This window comes from Podarcis liolepis, assembly GCF_965112155.1.
Source record: "Podarcis liolepis genome assembly, chromosome: 3".
In the NCBI taxonomy this organism is placed as follows: Eukaryota; Metazoa; Chordata; class Lepidosauria; order Squamata; family Lacertidae; genus Podarcis; species Podarcis liolepis.
The window spans coordinates 1,608,822-1,631,521 of NC_139557.1; the positions used below are offsets into that span (position 1 = coordinate 1,608,822).

Here is a 22,700-nt window from a genome sequence, read left to right on the forward strand (position 1 = left end):
ACTAGACTTCTGTAGATGCAGCCTAGAATAGCATTAGCTTTTTTTTTTGTTCTTGCATCACACTGTTGACTCATGTTAGGCTTGTGGTCCACCAAGACCCTTAGATCCCTTTCACATGTACTACTACTACTAATAATAATAATTTATTATTTGTACCCCGCCCATCTGGCTGGGCAGAACGATGGGGGTGGAGACACTCCTTCAGGTATACTGGACCGAGGCTGTTTAGGGCTTTAAAGGTTAACACCAGCACTTTGAATTGTGCTCGGAAACGTACTGGGACCCAATGTAGGTCTTTGAAGACCGGTGTTATGTGGTCTCGGCAGCCGCCCCCAGTCACCAGTCTAGCTGCCGCATTCTAGATTAGTTGTACTTTCCGCGTCACCTTCAAAGGTAGCCCCACGTAGAGCGCATTGCAGTAGTCCAAGCGGGAGATAACTAGAGCATGCACCACTCTGGCGAGACAGTCTGCGGGCAGGTAGGGTCTCAGCCTGTGTACCAGGTGGAGTTGGTAGACAGCTGCCCTGGATACAGAATTGACCTGCGCCTCCATGGACAGCTGTGAGTCCAAAATGACTCCCAGGCTGCGCACCTGGTCCTTCAGGGGCACAGTTACCCTATTCAGGACCAGGGAATCCTCCACACCAGCCCGCCCCCTGTCCCCCAAAAACAGTACTTCTGTCTTGTCAGGATTCAACTTCAATCCATTAGCCGCCATCCATCCTCCAGCCGCCTCCAGGCACTCACACAGGACCTTCACTGCCTTCACTGGTTCTGATTTGAAAGAGAGGTAGAGCTGGGTATCATCTGCATATTGATGGACACCCAGTCCAAACCCCCTGATGATCTCTCCCAGCGGCTTCATATAGATGAGGACTCCCTGGTCCTCACAGCTGTCCATGGAGCAACAATGGGCCCAGGACTATGGTCCCTGCACATGTCACTTTCCCCCATGATGACTAGGAACCATTAATGAGTCCTCTTTGGGTTTGGTCAGTCAATCAGCTACAAATCCACCTAAAAGTTACCTCATTCAACCCACATTTTATCAGCTTCCTTGCAAGAATATAATGCAAATTTTTGTCAAAAGCCTTACTGAAATCACTATGTCCACAATATTCCCCTGATCAATGAAGCTGGTGACTCTTATCAAAAAAAGAAATGAGATTTGTCTAGCACAGGGGTAGTCAACCTTTTTATACCTACCACCCACTAATGCATCTTTCTTGATGGTAGAATTTCTTTACCGCCCCCCAGTGCTCGATGGAAGGAGGATTCAGCTTGTGGCGTAGAACCCCCTACCGCCCACCCAGAATCCTGAAACGCCCACTAGTGGGCAGTAGGAACCAGGTTGACAACCCCTGGTCTGGCATAACTTATTTTTGAGACACCCATGCTGAGTCTTGGTAATCACAGCATCCTTTTCTAAATGCTCACAGCTATTGAATTATCTGTTCTAGGATCTACCCTGGTATCAATGTCAAGCTCACCGGTCCATAGGTACCTGGGTCTTCTCTCCCCCCCCCCCTTTTGAAGATAGAGACAACACTTGCCTGCCTCCAGTCTGCAGATCCTCACTTGTTCTCCAAGAATTTTCAAAGATCATAGACAAAGTCTCTGACATTACATCCACAAGCTCCTTTAGTCCCCTTGGATGCAGCTCATCAGGCCCTGGAGATTTGAATTTATTTAAAGTAGTGAGGTGTTGCCTTACTGCCTCTTTTCCTATTCTGGGCTGCAGCTCCCTCCTTCCATCATTTATTCTGTTATCACCAGGTTGGGCATTGCTTTCCTTTTGGGTGAAACAAAATAAAAAAAATTCCTTCCAGTAGCACCTTAGAGACCAACTAAGTTTGTTATTGGTATGAGCTTTCATGTGCATGCACACTTCTTTCATGTCTAAACCACAGAGCCTAGGACTTGCCGATCAGAAGGTCGGTGGTCCGAATCCCCACGACGGGGTGAGCTCCCATTGCTCAGTCCCTGCTCCTGCCAACCTAGCAGTTTGAAAGCACATCAAAGTGCAAGTAGATAGATAGGTACTGCTCCGTCGGGAAGGTAAACGGCGTTTTTGTGTGCTGCTCTGGTTCGCCAGAAGCGGCTTAGTCATGCTGGCCACATGACCTGGAAACTGTCTGTGGACAAACAGCTCCCTCGGCCAGTAAAGCTATAGATCCCAGTCTATAGATGAGCGCCACAACTCCAGAGTCGTCCGTGGCTGGACTTAATGGTCAGGGATCCCTTTACCTAAGACACACTTAGGCTGTGTACACGCTACCAACTGGAATCCAGATTTTCCTGAAGGAGCCTCCACGAGCTCCTTCAGACAGTCACAAGGGTGATGGGGATGACAGCTGGAGTGCTTGTTTCTGCACCCTCTCCCTCATGTGTAATAGTTCTGGATTCATAGAATGCCTGAGGGCTGTTGTGTGCAAAGGTTTGGCCATCCTCTAAGGGAGCCTATGTGACATAGCCTCCTGCTGCACAGCCTCTCCTGCGAGGGATGGCCTCATGGTGGGGCTTCCATGTTGCTAGAAATAGGATAGCAAAAGACAACCCCTGCCTGGACACAGCACCCAAGTTATTTTGGCTCCTGAGGCAGAAAATCCCATGAGACTTCTCTGTGGGAGTAAAACTACAACCACAAGACTAAATTAAATAACCAACCATTTGCTGACCTTCATGGCACAGGCCTCAGACAGCTGCCCCGCTGGCTAGGACTGTGTCCAGAATTGTGCCAAACCCTGCTTTGTCATGGTGACAATGAGGGGAGATGGGGCAGTGGGTTTTCAGAACTGTTTCCACCCTTGCTCCATTGAGCTCAGTGAGTGAAATGTGCCTTTTGCCTGACCTGTGGTGGTGTGGTCAGGAGCTCAAGGGGAGTGTGCATACATGCAGCCATCATTTTATTTGTGTGCCGCATTCCCACAGTCAAAACCATGCTCAGGGTGGCTTATAACAAGGGGGAAAATGCATTTCAAAACACAACTAGCCATAAACAATAAATAAAACATCAAAAAGTACACAACCAAACTGAACAATTTCCACATAAATCATAATATACTAAAAATTAATATCAATAACAGCAACACCCCCTCCTCAAACACACCCACCCCACCAGCAATACCCAAGCCCAAGATTCTCTTGAGTGACCTCAGCCTTTGTAGCTGGAGTCAGTCAGGGCAGCCCCTGCCCAAGCCAGCAAGGCAGGGAGGAGATCTTCCAGGACTCACAGCCAAGGTGGGTGTAAGATCTGGGGCAAATCTCCTCCTCCTCCTCTGCTCCATCCACATCTCTGGCCACCAGTGCAGATGTGCTCCCGTGTATCTCCAGTGGTGGTGGGGGGTCTCTCAAGTGCCGCCCACACAATAGGAATCCTATATTCCCCCAGCCAGTTCATCTTTATAGGCATGCACTCTTAGGCTTCAATCCTAAAGATATTACTTGGATGTAAATCCCATTGAAATCAGTTGGACATATTTCTCAGGAAATGTTTCTGACTGGAGTGCCAGAGTCTGTGCTTGTTTCTCCCATGAGCAAAAGGTTCTTGCTCAGTATTTGCACTAGCTGCAGATTCACCCGGCTTCTAATACGGCAAGTAATGTAATGGAATTTCAATAAATAATTCAAGCTTATCTCCAGTTACATTTTCAGGGTTAACTTTCAGCACCTGACTGCCATTATTTTTTGCTAGCTGAATTTTGTGCTTAGAGGTATGGAAATTTGGCTGAGGGTCACCAACATTTATGAGGCTACAGGCATAACCAGATTACTGATCCCAGTCTATAGATTTTAAAGAGAAATTTGAATTCCAGATGTGGATAGCTTTCTATTTTGCATAAACTCAGTTGAAATTATCTTGCAGTAAGTTTTAGCTCCTTGGTATATTGGTATTATTCATGTTTTATGCACCTGGCTTTTTGTGTTTTTACTTGGTGTTTTATTGCTGTTTTACTGTATTGTATTCACAATATGGCTGCAAGGGGCCTTGAGACCATTTAATAAACAAATAAACAAACAAATTATAGCATCTCATTTCCAGAAACTTATCTTAGATTTGTAGCTGTACTTCAATGAAAAATACTGTACTCTTCTTATCATCTGACGATGTCAATTTGCCACATCTCCCATAACAGTAGTTCAATTTCCAAGCAACTGGGCAGTATTCAACTAAATTAATGTGCAAGCAAAATGAGTTCTGCTTGTGCAGTGAGACTTCCCTTCCTTCTTACTGTGCTCACTTGGTACCATTTCCAAATCTGCTGGGGGTGGGGCAGGGAGAGAGGGGGGGGGAGTGTCCTCTTGCACAAATCAAAGTTGTTCCAATTGCACAAACTGCTACTTAACACTATGTTAAGTGTTTAACCTTGGCTTTGAATTGGAAGCATTTAATCAGAAAAAGTTGCTCAGATTTGTTGGTGGGTTGGTGGGGTGGCAGGGAAGGCCAGATCCCTGTGAAGAAGAGACTTAGTGAAAGCTATGGAGAAGATCGTGTTGAGATGAGAAACCTTTGGGAGGGCCAGGAAAGCCAATTTTCTTAAGGAGACACAAATACATGTGTTTAAGAGTCCTGGGGGACTTCTATGCAGAGCCAAATTCACTTCACTGGCCTTGGTCTATGTCTGGAGACTTGCCCAGGACTGCAGACTCAGCTGCCAAGCAACTGGCAAACTGTGTATGTGGCTGGTGGGCGACCTTCACCTGGCAGGGTCACAAGTTGTGCAGGTTCTGCTGTAGTTCCCAACTGTGTAGGGAAGCCAAGGAGCCCCATATTCCCAAAACAATCTGCGTTTGCAGTGGGAGAGTGAAAAGATAAGTCTCTCACCCTTGTGTGTTGCCTTCCCAGTAAGAATGACACCCGCCATGTAATTATTTAAAGAAAAAGAAGACCCAAAGCTGCCATGTCCAGTTTGGCCCTGAAAAACAAAGTACGAGAAGTCTGGGAACAAAGTGGAGCTGAGCTGCTAGGAGGTGGATGGAGATGGAATCAGCAGCTTGGAAGAACTTGACAAGGATTTTGGGTGGACTCAAACTGGCATTGTGATGCTTGCAGTGATAGGAAAAATACACCTCCAGATAATTTTCTTCTCTATTTCTTATTTCCTCTAGGCTGGTGTAGATGGTGAAAGCATTGGGAACTGCCCTTTTTCACAGCGTCTCTTCATGATACTTTGGCTCAAAGGGGTTGTGTTCAATGTCACCACAGTTGACCTGAAGAGGTAAAGGATCTTGATAAAAAATATTTGATGAGACACAATGGCGTTTGTGTTTTCTTGTGTTTATTTATAAGAAATATAATAAGCCTGCCTTTCACCAAAGAATTATGTAAACCTGCCTTTCACCAAATGGTTCTACACCTGGGTAAAATTTAAAGACAGTATGAACAGCCACAAAAACCATGAACCATAAAATTATCAGCATTTAAAGCCCGCTGAACCAGAACTGACTGGCAGACTATTGCTCTGCCAGCAAAACCTTAACAGCCCCACCTCAGAGGAGAGGTCATTCCAGGGAAGTTTGTAATGGTTGATGTTTTCTTGCATTTTAATAGTGGCTGGGGCAACCCAGTTAGATGGGTGGCATATAAATAACAAATTTATTGCTATTGTTATTAAATGGGGCTTTGCCACCCGGGAAGCCCTCTCCGCTGGTGGAGGGAGCAGCAGCAGAGCTCTCTCAGCTGGTCTTAATGCATGGGCAGGTCTGTGAGGGAGGAGATGTTCTTCAGAGAGCTGTACTCTTAAGTCACTTAGGGCTTTGTATGTTAACACCAAAACCTTGAGTTGGGCTTGGAGCATATTTGCAAACAGTGCAATTATTCAAGACCAGTGTCATCCAATTGGCCATACCAGTTAACATTCTGGCCACTGCAATAAGTTCCAGCTGCAGTTTTCAAACCGTCTTCAAGGGCAGTCCCACGTAGAACGCGTTACAGTAGTCTGATCTGGAGGTCACTAGAGCATGGGTTACTGTGACCACATTTATTTCTGACCACAAATGGCACCAGGTTCACAAATGGTGAACCTGTTAGAGCTGGAAACCAGCACTCCTGACCACTGAAGGCACCTGAGCTTCAAGTGTGGGAGGTGGCTCTATGCACCTGCTCCTTCAAGGGGAGTGCAACCCCACCTAGAGCAGGACCCCTTTCTTCTCTCACCTCAGATGGAACAGAGAAGCAGAGTTGAATGTCATCCACATACTGATGACACCTCACCTGAAAGCTCCTGATGAATTCTCCCAACAGCTTGATATTCCTTCTGATCACTTTATTTGGATTTTCTGTTGGGAACTTTAATATTTCTCATACAGACAGCGAATCCTACTTTGCTTATTATTCTGCACTCATATGCACATGAGCAACTACCGATGCAGGCACCGCGTTTGCCTTGGAGTACAACCCTTGCATAAATGGAGAGAGGCCTGTATATCCTATATGTAGCTTAGAAAGCAAAGGGCTAGTTTTCTCAGTAGTACAAAACCAATGGGACTTCCATGGCATATATGATTAGTAATTTATTGAACTTTCTTTTTGTTTCCACAGAAAGCCAGCTGATTTACATAATTTAGCTCCTGGGAGCCACCCACCATTCCTGACGTTCAATGGGGAAGTCAAGACAGATATCAACAAAATTGAAGAATTTTTGGAGGAAACGCTTTCACCTCCAAAGTAAAAAATAAGAGTTTTTTAGAATTATGGTGTAGTTACCACATGAAATGGGTAAAAGTAAAGGGCAAATTGATACCTGCTTTGTGTTACACTGAGCCTGCTTGCCTCTTAGCTAGTCAACCTAGAAAAACACATATTTCTAAAACTTGCCTCTCCTCCTCCTTAGCATGAGCTAAGGACTTTTAACCATGGGACCTGATTTCATGACACCCCCCCCCCTTGTATAGCCCACAATTTGTTCTTTCCTCTCTCCATATTTCCCATCCCGCAAAGTATAACTTCTTAAATGCAGCACTTAAGTTGTACTATATCAGGCTTCCACAACCTTGGCCCTCCAGATGTTTTGAGACTACAATTCCCATCATCCCTGACCACTGGTCCTGCTAGCTAGGGATCATGGGAGTTGTAGGCCAAAAACGTCTGGAGGGCTGAGGTTGAGGAAGCCTGTACTAAATCCTTGTACCTGTAAATATAATTTGTATGACTCTGGGTTGCAGGACTCCCTGCCTGCCCCGCTTTGAATGCAGTGTAACAAGAGGAGGGAATACTATGGGATGGCCTCACCTTCTGTAGCAGGTTTGCCCAACATGTGATCCACTAAACTGAACCCAGCTTGCCAGCCTTGTGTTGAGGTTCGTCAGGTCCTTGACGCCTCCCTCCAGGGTTGTTGCTTTAAGGTAGGGCAGACCCAAACGTGCAGAGGTTCTGATGGGCTGGCTAAAACCTCCCATGGCAATGGATGTGTGGGGAGGTTGCAAGGCAGGGGGAGAATGTTCTGCTTGGGGGGCGGTTACAATTGGACGAGTGGGCTGGGTGGCCTTCCTCCTCACCCATAAGGGAAAAAAATAAGTGTAGACAAGGCGCTGTTCTCTGCAGCTGGCTGCCAGTTACTTTTAAATTTGTTTTTTAAAATAGCCAGGGAGACAGCCATCTTCTTTTTGGTACAGCGTGTTTGGGAACCGTGCCATATACAGTAGTACCTCGGGTTAAGTACTTAATTCTTTCTGGAGGTCCCTTCTTAACCTGAAACTGTTCCTAACCTGAGGTACCACTTTAGCTAATGAGGCCTCCTGCTGCCGCCGCGGCACAATTTCTGTTCTCATCCTGAAGCAAAGTTCTTAGCCCAAGGTACTATTTCTGGGTTAGCAGAGTCTGTAACCTGAAGCGTCTGTAACCCGAGGTACCACTGTAAATATAGCATCAGTCCCAGCACCAACCTTAACGGCCTGCTACTGAGCAGAGCAGCTTGCTGTTGTTTAAAGGGAAAGAGGCGTGTGTCTGTGGGGAGGCAGCCTGGGGGGCTCATCAAATGGTAAGCAACCCCCTGCCCGACGGTGCTGTGGTCTTTGCCAGCTCACAGAAGGTCTCCTTGCCCATTGCTACAGGGTGGAAGTGGTGGTGGCCGAGGGGGTTGTGCCCAGCCCTGGCGCTGAGGCTGGTAAGCAGCTTTCTGCTTCAGGGTCACGGGTTGCCCAGGGCTGTTACACGGCCGTGGTGTTTCCTTATTGCTGGAGGAAGGCATTTTGATTGGACGGACCCCTTGAGGTCCCGACTCACAGAAAACAGAAACCTTTCCAAGAAGCACAATACACTTTTCAGCAGCCTGCACGGATTCATTGTTGCATTTCAGCTCCGTATAGACTCCTTTTCGCCAAGTACCTCTTTATATGTGCCATTATATCCTGGAATGGTTTTCTCCAAAGGCCACCATTCACACAGTGAAGAGAAGCAGCTGCTGCTGCCAAACGCCTCTGCATCTTTTGAAAACATATGACTAGTTCTGATTTAAGGATGCTGTTTCTCGGTTCCTTTCACATTAAGCCCCGGAACAATTAACCTTGTCATAAAACCATCATTGTGTAACTTTTTAAAATTCTTGGCTCCCCACAGTGGTAGCAGTATTCAGTTAGGGTCCTGAGAGGCTGACATGCTGAGATAAGAGACAGTTTTAAAAGCAGTACTTGATCTGCAAGAATTTTGCTTTGTGTTACAAACAGCACTAGAAGTGAGCAACATATGCCTTTTTGTGGTATTTGTGTGCAATTTCTTTGCTTTTAAATTTCCGCAGAGGCCTCCTTTTTAAAACCACTCTTCTGTTTTTGCAGGTATCCCAAGCTAGCTGCCAAGCACCGTGAATCAAATGCTGCAGGCATAGATATCTTCTCCAAATTCTCTGCGTTTATCAAAAACACAAAGCAGCAGGACAATGCGAGTAAGTTTGTGGGTGGTGTGGCTACTCTTCCAGTACATCCCCTTCCTTTGTGGGTGCTGGGAATGGGAGCACTCTGCAGGGGAAAGGGTTAAAGACTGTCTCACCGGGTCCCTAATCAGAAGTGTAGCTGACAGAGGCATAGACCACTTGAGTCAAGTCTGCAGATATATTTGTTTGGGAGGAGGGTTGTATTGCTCTCTGCTGGCCATTATGAAATGTACAGATCAGGGATGGGGAGAATGTGGCCCCCAGGTGCTGCAGGGCTACGACTTGCACCCTTTCCTAGTGCTACTCATGTCAGGAGTTGGAGGCCACAGGTTCCCCACCTTAGGCATTAAAGGAAATAGCCTGAATATTCAGAAGAAGGTTGTGAACTGTAGAAGACATGCATCACACACACCTCACAGGTACACAGGGAACTGCCTCAGAACCCTGGCCCACCTAGCTCATTAATGCTTGTTGTTTTTTGAGCTTAGAAAAGGCTTGTTTCCTTAGATACCTCATTTTATTGCTCCTTACGAGGAGGAGGATGCATCTGCTGGCAGCCTGGCCACTTCCAGGGAAAGGAAGCCCCACCCCTCCCCTGGCCACAGGAGTGGCGCTGGCTAGGGCAGGAGCCAGAGGAGGCCTGGCTTAATAGTCTGCAGTATAGTGACTTTTATATCCACAGGGAAACGAAAACCATTTATGTGATGCGCTTTATAGCCATATTTGCTTTATTGCGGTGGTCTAGAACCTGAAATATACAACCAACCACACTCACTGGTGACTCCACTCCAGTGTTTGGGACAGGGAATGTTTCCATCCCTACCTGGAGACACCTGAGATTGAACCTGGGACCTTCCACATGCACTGAGTTCCAGCCCTTCCTCTCTCCTTCATATTCTGGGCAGGTTATATATATATGGCAGTGGCAAATGTCTTTTGCTCACTTTACCTGAATAGTAATTTATATCCCCATCCCCTGCGCTTTTGGTCCTTTTCTCCCATTCGTTTGGCTAGCTTTCCTGCCTTGAACATATGAAAGGTTTGCAGCAGGCTAGTTGGGGCTGTAAGCCCAGAAGCAAACACATTTCTTCCATATCAAAGTTCCACAACTTTTAAGCATCTTGAAAGAGAAGGAATTGATTCCAGATTCTCAGGATGTGGCAAGCTGTGTTTGAAGAAAGTGTGCATATTTATTATTTCATGCCAGTTCAATTACAGCCAACTTGATTCCTTCTACCCCCAACATCAGCCAAATCATTTTAATAACAGGCTTTCCTCGAGGCGTGATCTTCGCCACGTCCCATCTCAGCACGTAGCGTGACTCTACGCTTCGACTTTTTCCTGCAAAGTCCTAGTACTGTGGTTGACATAGCTAGAATTTAATTTCCTCACATCTGATATAAGAACAAAGAACACAGAGAAGATACAAATGAGAAGGATCTTGACATCCGTTTCCTAGAATCAGCTCTTTGAATTCCTGTCTGATGGAGGCATATCTACACACAGACTAAAATTGACTTAACGGGTATTTCCTCTCCCCTGGGAACCATGGGAACTGTAGCTCTGGAAAGAAGGAAGGAGATTGCCAGCAGGTTTCTCAGCGACCCCTGCAAAATGAAATAAAAGACTTGGGATGCGTTACAGGAAGCCATGGGCAATAAAAACGGCATTAAACTGCTAATACATGTAATGAGGTTGTGTCCATTTCACAGGAGTTATGCAGACTTCTCTGCAGGTTCTGGGCTACTGAAGGTCGACTCTTTATTACATGGCATGGGCCGAGACCAATCTAGTTCTCTGAGGGTGTGATGTCCTGGCCCATCGCTTGCCAGCCCACAAAGAAAGAGGAGCATGGAGGGAGGGGTAGCTCCATGGTGGGGAGAAAGATTAGACCATGGGTAGGCAAACTAAGGCCCAGGGGCTGGATCTGGCCCAATCGCCTTCTCAGTTTGGCCCGTGGACGGTCGAGGAATCAGCATGTTTTTACTTGAGCAGAATGTGCCCTTTTATTTAAAATGCATCTCTGGGTTATTTGTGGGGCACAGGAATTTGTTCATTCCCCCCCCCCCCAAAAAAATAGACTGGCCCCCCACAAGGTCTGAGGGACAGTCTGAGGCCCCCTGCTAACAAAGTTTGCTGACCCCTGGATTAGGGCCTTGCCCCACCTAACGTCTGCTTCTTCCTCAGAAAAGCAGCTTGTTAATCAGAAATTAGAGCCATTTGATATCCTCAGTATACCTGATCCCCCTAGTCCAAATTGGCAAATGCAAAGAATCCAACTGATTTCTGACAATTGCACAGGAGATGCAGGTAAAAGCAGGCATTTATGTGCCAATGATCAGCTGAGTACTCAGGTGCTCCCCGCCCCACACCCCCGGCTGTTTATTTGCTGCTGAAGGAGATGGTGTAGAGAGCAACTAGCTGTTTGCAGCTGACTAATCTTTCCTAAAATTGTACTCACCTTGACTGAGAGAATGAGCCCTTTGATTTCATATGAGGGTTGTTTTTTTAAATTTGTACTGAATTGAATATTTAATGGTGCTCCGTGTTGGTGGCCACCTTCCTTAAGGTGTTCCAATGTTCTGCTCTTCGCTGAGCTGTGAGACCACCAGCATCGATTTCATTCCGTGGAATTTCCAGCCGTCTGCCCAGAGGAATCCACTGGTCTGGCCTGGATTCAGATCAAGGCCCTAAAAATAAAAGAACATTATATCATTAATTTACATATGATTAACCCCCTCCCCCCTCCCCGTTGCTGCATCATGTGGTTAGGTAAGAGAGGCGGGAAATGCCTATTGGCTATATATAGCAAAGAGTATGATGCCAGAAGTCTCTGTTGGATACGATTCCCAGGAATACCTGCATCAGTTTGACTCTAGCTTAGCAGTACTGACGTTGGCACATTTGCAGGAAGGCAAGTGGTGATTTACAGTGCTTGTCGTGTGCGTTTAAGTGTGCTCTTTCCTTTATCAAGCAACCACCAATTTCTGAAAGAATTTGTATTACTTGGAAAGTAGAGTTAACAGGTCTAGCTAGACCTGAAGAGGAAACCTTTGCGTTGAAGAGTTACAGTGCATGGCATGGAGAATTCTCTCAAGTACAACTTCTCCTGTCACTGTGATGGGAAGAACTGTGCAGCACAGGACAGAGCTTAGACATGGGAACCTGACTAGGAAGCAGATGTGCACTTGAAGATGGTCAGAACCTGGTCGTTTATTATTTAAGGAAAAGGTTTAAAGTTACAAGGGATTTGATTTCAGGCTTTGCAAAAAGGAATTGGGTAATTGAAATACAAACACATTTTTCTCAAATACTTTTCAGGGATTTTGTTGTTTCATGTTTCTGAGGATTCTGTGGGAAACTGAGGATTTATTCAGAGGCAGAAGTTGTCACTGTCTGTCAAGCATGGAAATTAATGCTGTGCCTGGAGGCTGCTAGTCAAACTCGGCCAGCACTGATCCTGCCAAATCCAAGGTGAAGGGAATAGAGGAGAGAGGGCAGGCAGGACGGGCCCAAAGAGGGACCACAGCGCAGCATCTCCATCCCAGCTGCGACCTTTCCATGGCTGGATCTTTCACCTTGCTTTGAAAGACGTAAAGGATCGGTACCCCCCCCCCCGTTATATGGCTGAAAACAAGATATGAAGCAAAACTAATGACAAGAAAAGTACAGTGGTACCTCGGGTTAAGAACTTAATTTGTTCCGGAGGTCCGTACTTAACCTGAAACTGTTCTTAACCTGAAGCACCACTTAAGCTAATGGGGCCTCCCACTGCCGCCACACATTTTCTGTTCTCATCCTGAAGCAAAGTTCTAATTCTGGGTTAGCGGAGTCTGTAACCTGAAGCGTGTGTAACCCGAGGTAATAAGTGTTTCTAGTTGGGCTGTCAGCTTAGCCCTGCCTCTAGGATTTTGAAAACAGGCCGATGTGGAGAAATTAACAGAGGAAACTGGCCTGTCATGATGGGGCAAACTTGGAATGCAGAAAGTTTAGAATCAGAGCTCCCCACGCCCGCCCCCCCCCCATTGATGCCATTCACAAATCTTCACCCCATTTCGATTTGGGTCTGGACTGCTTTGAGTCTGGATCTGGCTCAAGTGGGTCTAACCTTCCTCAGTCACCCTTTCCTTACCATTTCAACTGGCTTGTCAGTCAGGGCCTGTATTTAGGCGAAGCCATTTCTTCCTAGTGGACAGAATTGAACTGGGAGGCAGGAAAAACTGGACATGCCACAATCCCAAGATGGCAGTAACCCGTATTGATGGGGCCCCCTCAGGAATGTCATTTCTAAGGGCAGGTCCCACGGGACCTCTGGGGTGTCTTTCTAGCCCTCCCTGTTGCTGACTACACGCCTGCACAGGAAGAAGGTTTTGTTGCCTGGGAAGGAAAGGGACTGGACAAGGTACGCAGGCCATTGGGACTTCTTCACCATCCCTGCCAAATGCTCAAAGCAGCCAAACGGTTTTTTGGGTGTGCCACGGATGGTAGGTGTGTTGGCCTTGTCTCCATGGCAGATCTGCTTAATTTGTGTTTCAGGCTTCTGTTAAAAGACATAGAGAAAAAGGCAAGAAAACATAGCAGGGCTAGTTTCCAGAAATGTACTGTGATATATATATATTTAAGCTTTTAAGGTACAGTGGTGCTGCCTGCCCACCCCATACTTTTTGTGCCTGTCTTTTGGTTTGTGGTCTGAGAGCTGATCCGTATTTTCTCTCATCCCTCTGCGCTCCCGCTGGAAGAAAACCGTTCTTTGGTGCTCAGTCGGAGCAAACAGCACCCTTTGCTCCAATTAAGAGTTGAAGAGCTGGTTTTCCCTGAGAAAAGAGCCAGGCAAGAGGGAAACCACTTGGACCTGTACCTAGAAAGCGTGGGTCAGCAGACGTGGGGGTCAAGCCCTGACTGTATGTGTGCGTATGCCCCCTCCAGCGCAGCATGGTCAAGGCCGACTGGTCATGACTCTCCAGGGGGCAATGGAGCGTTTTGGTTTTGGGTCTCGCTCATGTACTTTTTTCAGTTTTATTCCAGTACAAATCAAAAGCAATTTATAGAGATATCAGTGGTGGTTAAAAAAGTAAGTGATATGAAAGAAGAGAATTTTGTGTCGTCATGAGGAATATTAAGAAATACATTCCGGTAACTGCTGAGTCTGTGTAAGACCTTGCACATACATTTGACTTTTGTTCTTTTTGCAGTTGCATTCTTCTTCAGTGTGTACACAAAATGTGTCTTGTGTCTAGTAATGTGTCATCAGAAATCGTAAGCTAGCGTGTGACATGAAGCCAGTGACAGGATGCTCCCCATGTGTCAAATGTGGTAGTTTTCTGGCATGGGGAATGCAGCAACAGCAAAGCCATCCGCTAAAATATGGAGTTTCCTTTATCAGAAATGGATTCTTTATCAGTTTGCACATAAGCATAAAATAGAATATAAGAAGATGAAACCAATGGGACCTTCTTTTTGCAAATTGTTAATTGTTCTCTAGAACTCCAGGGGGCACTGTAGTCCAGGCCAAGCACACTAGAAGATATTCCATTTTCCTGTGGCCATGGCCTAACACGTTTAGTAAAAATCTGAAATTACTTTGGGATGCCTGGTTTTCGAGGTATCTCCCGCTGCTCTTTGATCATTTAAATTGCACTGCACAGCCTGTGTAAACACACAGCAGCTTAATTTGGAATGCTGTAATGATCATCTTTCATTTATAAAATGTGGCTTTACATTTAGGTCTTGATTTTTCTCTTGCAGCATTAGCAGTCGGTATGTGGTGTAAAGACATTTTTAAAGGAGGCAGATAAAGGGCCTTATCTACTAAGCACAGTTTCTTTCCAGAAAAGAAGCAGCAGTGCTTGCTGGCCCTGAGCATGTGGCTGCTAGAGAAATTCAAAGATTTGCACGAGATGCCTTACTCACTTGTTCCCCTCTGTTTCTGGCCCAGTTTCTGGCCCAGTGGCAGTCCTCACACGAACACGGTACAAGCACAGGAAGGCACTGCTTGTTTGAGGTGGGGCCTCCATGAGGGGGCTGTGCTTCAATGTGGGGTATAAAGTCCTTTTCTACTCATGGTTTTGTTGTTGTTTAGTCGTTTAGTCGTGTCCGCCTCTTCGTGACCCCATGGACCAGAGCACGCCAGGCACTCCTGTCTTCCACTGCCTCCCGCAGTTTGGTCAATCTCATGCTGGTAGCTTCGAGAACACTATCCAACCATCTCGTCCTCTGTTGTCCCCTTCTCCTTGCACCCTCCATCTTTCCCATCATCAGGGTCTTTTCCAGGGAGTCTTCTCTTCTCATGAGGTGGCCAAAGTCTTGGAGCCTCAGCTTCAGGATCTGTCCTTCCATTGAGCCCTCAGGGCTGATTTCCTTCAGAATGGAGAGGTTTGATCTTCTTGCAGTCCATGGGACTCTCCAGAGTCTCCTCCAGCACCAGAATTCAAAAGCATCAATTCTTTGGCAATCAGCCTTCTTTATGGTCCAGCTCTCACTTCCATACATCGCTACTGGGAAAACCAGAGCTTGAACTATACGGACCTTTGTCGGCAAGGTGATGTCTCTGCTTTTTAAGATGCTGTCTAGGTTTGTCATTGCTTTTCTATTTGTTCCTCAGAGTACTTTTTCTGCTTCAGATGAGCCAGTAGAGGAAGTGAGCTAGACTAGGGGAATGGATGGAGGTAGGGCAGGTGGGGGTGTCTGCTTCAGACAGGTAAATAGTAGTGGGAGGGTTCAGCTTCCCCTACCTGCATGTGCTTTAGCTACCCTGTATAATAATGTACCTCCACCTGCTTTATATGTGGGTCAGCCAAACTAAGGTTAAGCAAATGGGACCGTTACATCAATTTGGTCCTAAAAGTCTATAAATTGTATCCCAGATATTGCTTCACCCTGCACATTTTAGGATCTCAGTAATTTCACCCACAATTATATTACCTACATGGAAACTTTTAAGAATTTGATAAATGCCTCTAATGGAAGTATCTTTTCATGTCTGATTTAGTAAGGGCTTTTTCCCCCAGCTGGAACTCAGTTGGGTGCCATTGTCATTATAAGAGAACAAGGGTTCATGGTGAGTTTTGGCACCTCTTTTTCTAGAAAAATATCAGATGATTTAATGTTTGAAAATTATAATTATTTGATTCAATTCTACCTGCATGCAAGGAGGAAAATAAATTTCAGAGCAGTTTGTAAGGAGCAATTGTTATATTTTATTATTACAACTTTATTTATATGTTGCCCTATACTCAAAAGGCTCAGTGTGACTTACAAAGTAAAAAAAAAAAAAAGGTTAAAAACTTACAACAGCAATAACAATTAAAATAACCATTGAAAGTGATCACAAGGAGTATACTTTTCCTGGTTACCATTCTGAGGCGAGCGCTGGACTAGGTGGGTCTTAGATCTCAGTTATATTTATATGTACGGATTACTCGGTTGAGGAGTGGAAAGAGGGGAAGAAACCCCCAAGTAAATCAAGGTGTGTCTGTGCACATGTGCTCCGTAACGGAAGCGCTTTCTGCTGGGTCCTGGTGCCAACTTACTTCTCAAGCTGACTTCTCATGGTCTCCACTCGAGATCTGCACGGCTTCAGCACAGAGACTCCTGAAGCTGCCATCCAAAGCAAGATTAGCCAAGGGTACAAAACCTGCCCCAGGGCAAAAACAATATCTAGACAAGCAGTTTACTTGCTGAAGATGAATTCATAAAGAAAACTAAGGGGGTTGAAATTTGCATTAGGGTATTACTTGTCCAGATTATGTGAAGTTTAACTAAGATGTGGTCTTTAAATCAGACTGCCTAATGAAGCGGAATGGTTTGATTTTGTTGTATTTTACCTTAATTTTCTGTTCCAAAGTAGTGGGAAGAAACCAGAAAAATGCAATAGACCTCATGCAATACTCTATGAATCTGGAAGTGATCAAGAAAGGTGGTGTGTGTGTGTGTGTTCTAAGGAAAAATAAATCTCAGATTGTTTGTGTGAGACTGAATATTTATGTACAGTTTCCCCTTTTCACTCATTGCATATTTCATCCAATTCATTTGTGTGTGTTATGGGATAAATCTTGTGTGGGTGGAAAAGAGCAGTAAAAAGAAAAGGCATCAATCAGTGGCCAAAGGTAGCAGCAGTCACGATTCATTTTGTACACAGGTCATAGTTTGTTAAACATGCCTCCGCGTGACAATTAAGCAGCTTGCAGGTTTACAGAGGTCATTTTGGGGTGGCTTCATATTGCAGCCTGAAAGGAAGTCTGCTTGCCTTAGGAAAAAAGAGAGCTCTGAAGCGTTGTCAGGAGGGCTTCAGCCATTCCCATATGTGGCTGCATGAACTACTTTCCCTCATAACTAGTAAGGAGTTACACAACGGAGGCAGAAGAACTCGCCCTCATTTGTTTGAAAAGTGGCTTCTGTTCTCAAGAATTGTTGGGTCATTGCCTGGAAAGGTATTCTTGTTGGTCCATGATGCTTCCATCCAGCCCTGTCAATCAAATGGTTAACACGGAGGTCCAGACCCTCAAGGCAATGAGTAGCTTTGGGCCAGTTATTCTCTCTCACCCTCTCTTGCCTCACAAGGTTATTGTGAAGATAAAATGAATTGTATGGGTAGGCCCCTGTTGTGCACGCTGCCCTGAGGAAAGGGTTGAATAGAAAATAAAAGAATGGATCAGGCTCAAGGCCCGTCGGAACAAAAACACCTTTGGCTGCTTCTGGAAGGTCTTCAGGCTAAAAAGAGAGGCCTCTCTGGCAAGGAGCTCTGGCCACCGAGAAGTCCTGAAGATCCTCAAATTGGGCTCATAGGACGGAATGTGGTCTTTCAGGGAACCTGCTCTCAAGCCATTTGGGGCTTTGTAGGTTATACCTAGTTATTTGGATTGTACCTAGAAACAGATGGGTAGGAAGGCTGCCGTGCTGGAGTCAGGCGCGTCCTAAGACCGTCCCAGGCAGTTGATGGTGGCAGCGTTCTGAAATTTCTGGACATTCTTCAGACATTCAGACAGAGTGTGTTACAGTCCAAATAAGATGCAATTAAGTTGTATTGCCTCACCATAGCCAGATCGGACATTTCTATACCACTGCTCCCACACTGCCAGTTTGTTTCATTTCTTCCTCCCATAACAGCGTCCCTTTCTTATCCCATTCCTCTCTCTCTCTCTCTCTCTCTCTCTCTCTCTCTCTAATAAATGTTCCCCTTTTATGTCCAATTTCCTTTAACAAGTCCTCCAGCCTTCCCTCCCCCCCCCAAAGGCTATGGCAAAACTAGGGGGGGCAGGCAAGCAAGGGAGAGAGTCCCTGGGCAGACTGTGGGGTCCTGGGTGCTGCTGCCCCCCCCAAAGTGGCCCAAGGTTCAGTGGCAGGGATGCACTGCTCTATCCTGCGTGATTTGGGGGGGGGGAATATGCACCTGTCTTATGCAAATGTCTGAATAGCTGTGCAAGATGCAGTTAATATAATTGGAGGCTTGGTATCTAGTTCCCGGGATAGTGTTGCCATCATAAAAACACTGCTGTTTCTCTAAAATGGGAGTGGCCAGTTGGCGACACGGGGCCAGACTCATCTCCAAAAGCAAATTTTATCTGCCTCTTCAGTGGCACACCAAATTGTGAAAATTATGAAATCTTTACATTTTGAAAAAAGTTACTCACCGGCAGTATTCCTCTTCTGGATTTTATATGCAACGCGTGAGCAGGTGTGCCCCATAGCTTTAGAAACCTTGAGCGCTGGGTGGTTTCATCTCTATTGTGGAGCCAGAGAACAGGTGAGGGCGAAGGAGTCAGACTTGCGTGGAGAAATTTGCACCGTCAGGAGATCAGAGAGGCTCCCAAGAAGGCAGGTGCTGGCCATGCTTGTTCTAGGAGACAGAATATAAGCCGTGCTCTCCATTTCCTCTCCACCACCTCCTCAAATGGGAAATAGGAAGCAGATGGGCAAGTGCAGGCAAGCCTATCTGAAGACGGCCACCACTGAAAAATAGATGGTTGAGCCAGGATTTCAAAAATCCAATTGAGTTAAATTAAGTAAATAACTTGATTTTGATGGGACAGTAAAACAATATTATTCTTTGCTTACCATGCAAGGAAAACCTTTTATTCAATAGGTGTTAATAGGTTCGAAAAATTAAAGGGAATTCTCCATATTTCCAGGGCTGCCCTAATAATAGTGTTCTATGCCCCTGCCAATATTGTCATTTCAGTGTGGCTTGCATAGAAAAACGCAGCCAAAGTAGATTAATCGGGCAGTAGAATATCAAGTGCAAAAATTAAATTTAGGGTTTATTAAATTAGAGATAGTAACACTTTTGTCTGAGAAATGGCAATACTTCAATCACTTTATATCACTGCTTTAAAAAATGATAAATGGGCCCTTGTTCTGGTGTGTGTTATAGTTCCTTAAAAGGCCTGCCTTTGTGCATGGCTCCTTGCCAGCCTTGAACACAAGCCTTGCAGAGTTGCCCAAGTCAGAGGGGGAGATGTTCCAGGAGGGGGGGATGTGGAAAAGACCCTTTCCCACCACCACCTCCAGGAAGACAAAGCTGACAGCCCAATGGCACCTCCTGGGGGAAGAACTTTCATAGGGCACTGGACCGGCCGGTTCACCCTAATGCCTTTGAAGACCTGAAGAAATAGGTTTTTGTCACACACCCCTTTGTACTTGTGCACCTTCCCTGACAGGTTAAGGCCAGGAGATGTCATTGAATCCCATGGAATTCAATTGTGACATGGATTGATTCCTCAACCTGATTCCACCAATATATGATTCATTTCCGGTCATTGGGATACAGAGTTTCATTCACAATTTTTCCAAAATGCTCCCCCTTGCCCATCCCTGGTCTTCCCTGTCATCTCTCTCAGCCCTGAAGGATAAATATTTACAATTTAAATCTAAAAGAAGAACATGGTAAGAGATCATGTGTTGTAGTAGGAAACGGGTTGCTGGGCATTTTCATTAAAGTGATTTCAGCAGAACCAATGCAAAGGGGCAACTTTGGAAGTAGGAAAAGTAGAGCCATTGAGCAGAAACAACATATTCTCAAATTTTAGAAATGGAAAAGAGAAGAGAGTTGTGATGACAGGCAGCTTGGGAATAAGGATCTAATGACAGCTTATTTAAGGCAGGTAATATCATAGAATCATAGAGTTGGAAGAGACCACAAGGGCCATCGAGTCCAACCCCCTGCCAAGCAGGAAACACCATCAGAGCACTCCTGACATATGGTTGTCAAGCCTCTGCTTAAAGACCTCCAAAGAAGGAGACTCCACCACACTCCTTGGCAGCAAATTCCACTGTCAAACAGCTCTTACTGTCAGGAAGTTCTTCCGAATGTTTAGGTGGAATCTTCTTTCATGTAGTTTGGATCCATTGCTCCGTGTCCGCTTCTCTGGAGCAGCAGAAAACAACTTTTCTCCCTCCTCAATGTGACATCCTTTTATATATTTGAACATGGCTATCATATCACCCCTTAACCTCCTCTTCTCCAGGCTAAACATGCCCAGCTCCCTTAGCCGTTCCTCATAAGGCATCGTTTCCAGGCCTTTGACCATTTTGGTTGCCCTCCTCTGGACACGTTCCAGTTTGTCAGTGTCCTTCTTGAATTGCGGTGCCCAGAACTGGACACAGTACTCCAGGTGAGGTCTGACCAGAGCAGAATACAGTGGCACTATTACTTCCCTTGATCTAGATGCTATACTCCTATTGATGCAGCCCAGAATTGCATTGGCTTTTTTAGATGCCGCGTCACACTATTGGCTCATGTCAAGTTTGTGGTCAACCAAGACTCCTAGATCCTTTTCACATGTACTGCTCTCAAGCCAGGTGTCCCCCATCTTGTATTTGTGCCTCTCATTTTTTTTGCCCAAGTGCAATACTTTACATTTCTCCCTGTTAAAGTTCATCTTGTTTGTTTTGGCCCAGTTCTCTAATCTGTCAAGGTCGTTTTGAAGTGTGATCCTGTCCTCTGGGGTGTTAGCCACCCCTCCCAGTTTGGTGTCATCTGCAAATTTGATCAGGATGCCCTTGAGTCCATCATCCAAGTCGTTGATAAAGACGACGGTCAGTCCCTTATATCTTCTAAAAAAATTGTCGACTTCATCCGGTTTTGTCAGTCTGTGCCTTTTCCCTTTATAAGTAAATGCAACACCTTCTGGAAACTCCCATCTGAATTCAATGTTGTTTCTCCTCAACACTTGTACTATCTGTTTGTATTGGTCTCGTTTTTCAAAAGCCTCAGTGGCACATCTTTAAAAATAATTATGAAACTCCCATCTATATTTAGGCGTTTTTCTCTATTTTTTTGCAAAATTAGATTTCTCATTTCTATGTTCTTAAAAACAATTAAACAGTCTCCTGGGAATTTCTTCACTTTAGTCGTCTTTGTTTTAATCCGAAAAGCATTTTGGATCATTTTTTCCACATTCTCTAACCATTGGGCAATCTCCGCCATCAACTTCTCTTTAATCTTTTCACCCTGAACCTCCGGCACAGACCTGAACCTCAGATTCGTTTCCTTTTGTCGAAGTTCATTCATTGCAAACGCGTCCCACAGCTCCTCTTGCGTCTTGTTCACCTCTGACACATCTGCTCTAATTTTTTTTCTCCTCCTTTCGGACCTCTCTCATTTCTAATTTCGTTCTCTTCATTCCTTCTTCCAGATTCTGCGTTCTTTTAGAAATCTCTTTCATCTGTCCTTTTAACTCATTCACTGTAGTATCTATTTTTTTGTTCACTTGTTCCAATTTAGTCTCCATTTGGCCTAATTTGCTCTCAATATTTTTCTCACTGCTCTTTATATCTGTTTTTAATTCTGTTTTTAAATCTGCAAACATCTTTGCTATATCTGTTTTCCAGTCTGGTTCCTGTCTTGAACCCCTTCTTTCCCCCGGTGTTACACCTTCACTCTTTTTCTGCAAATGAGTCGTTTTTAACAATTTTTACTGTTCTTCTCCCACTTACTTTACCAACAGTTGTTGTCTCCCCAATATAAAATACAAAGAAAAGAGAACCAAATTTTACAAATTTAAATTATAGACTTCACTATTATTAAAATCAGATCCTAATTCAATAATAATTTCAACTCTTTTTAAATTCAAACAACCCAGTGAAATACAAAAAAAGAAGTAACAAAATACTCCCCAATTATCTTTAAACTCCAAAATAAAAAAGAGAGAGAAGGGGAAAAGGGGAAGGGGGGCTTCAAAATTTTCAGCTTTAAGCCAAAATAATAACAAATTAAGAGCTGTAAAGTTTACTCCTTTAACAATGAAGGTATAAATATATATATATATATAAAAATACCAAGTGCAGTAATGGTGCCAAAAAAAATTTAAATGCAATAGGAGCTTCAAAAACCACCAAAGTCTTCAATGCTCACTTAATTTTAACTCCCTCAAAAACTTCCAGCCACTTGCATGGCTAAATCCACTTTATCAGTTACGAAATAATCCATCAAACCTAAAGGTTTGAGATTTCTTTTGTCCTGCGGAATCCTCTATACTTTAAGTTAAAAAAAATCAAAAAAATAAAAATAGGATGAAGGAAAAACCCAGAGCTCCAAAAGAGGAATAATCCAGTTAACCACAAGAAGGGGATTCAGTTCAATATTTCCACTAGTTGTTTCTAAATGTAACAGTATTCAGCAACAAGAAGCGAGAGGAGAAGCAACTCCGCCAGTGGCAACAAGGTGGCACATTGTATCTCTCCCTTATAGTCTCAGGTGGGGCGGAATTTAAACCTCCAGAAAGCAAGAGTTTTTGTAGCGTTACAAATCTCTTAAACAAAAACTCCAATTAAGGCAAAGCAATTTGGTACATCCAAAATTAAGTTTCTATTCTTTTTATTGAGTCATACCGTTAT

General features: G+C 44.8%; 1 protein-coding gene and 1 long non-coding RNA gene across 3 annotated transcripts in view; one reads left to right on the plus strand and one right to left on the minus strand.

Moving 5' to 3' along the window:
- CLIC5 (chloride intracellular channel 5) overlaps positions 1-22,700 on the plus strand; it is a 55,147-nt gene that overhangs the window by 27,304 nt on the left and 5,143 nt on the right. For both annotated transcript variants that reach the window (XM_083495290.1, XM_083495291.1), the window contains exons 2-4: positions 5,110-5,219; positions 6,542-6,667; positions 8,773-8,879. In XM_083495290.1, the coding sequence (XP_083351416.1) occupies positions 5,110-5,219; positions 6,542-6,667; positions 8,773-8,879 (343 nt within the window). The remainder of the gene's footprint in view (positions 1-5,109; positions 5,220-6,541; positions 6,668-8,772; positions 8,880-22,700) is intronic.
- On the minus strand, positions 10,034-13,451 carry LOC310703236. Its single transcript, XR_014524026.1, has 3 exons — positions 13,000-13,451; positions 11,329-11,557; positions 10,034-10,474 (listed from the first exon to the last, which is right to left on the minus strand). It is a non-coding gene; the product is annotated as an uncharacterized lncRNA (long non-coding RNA).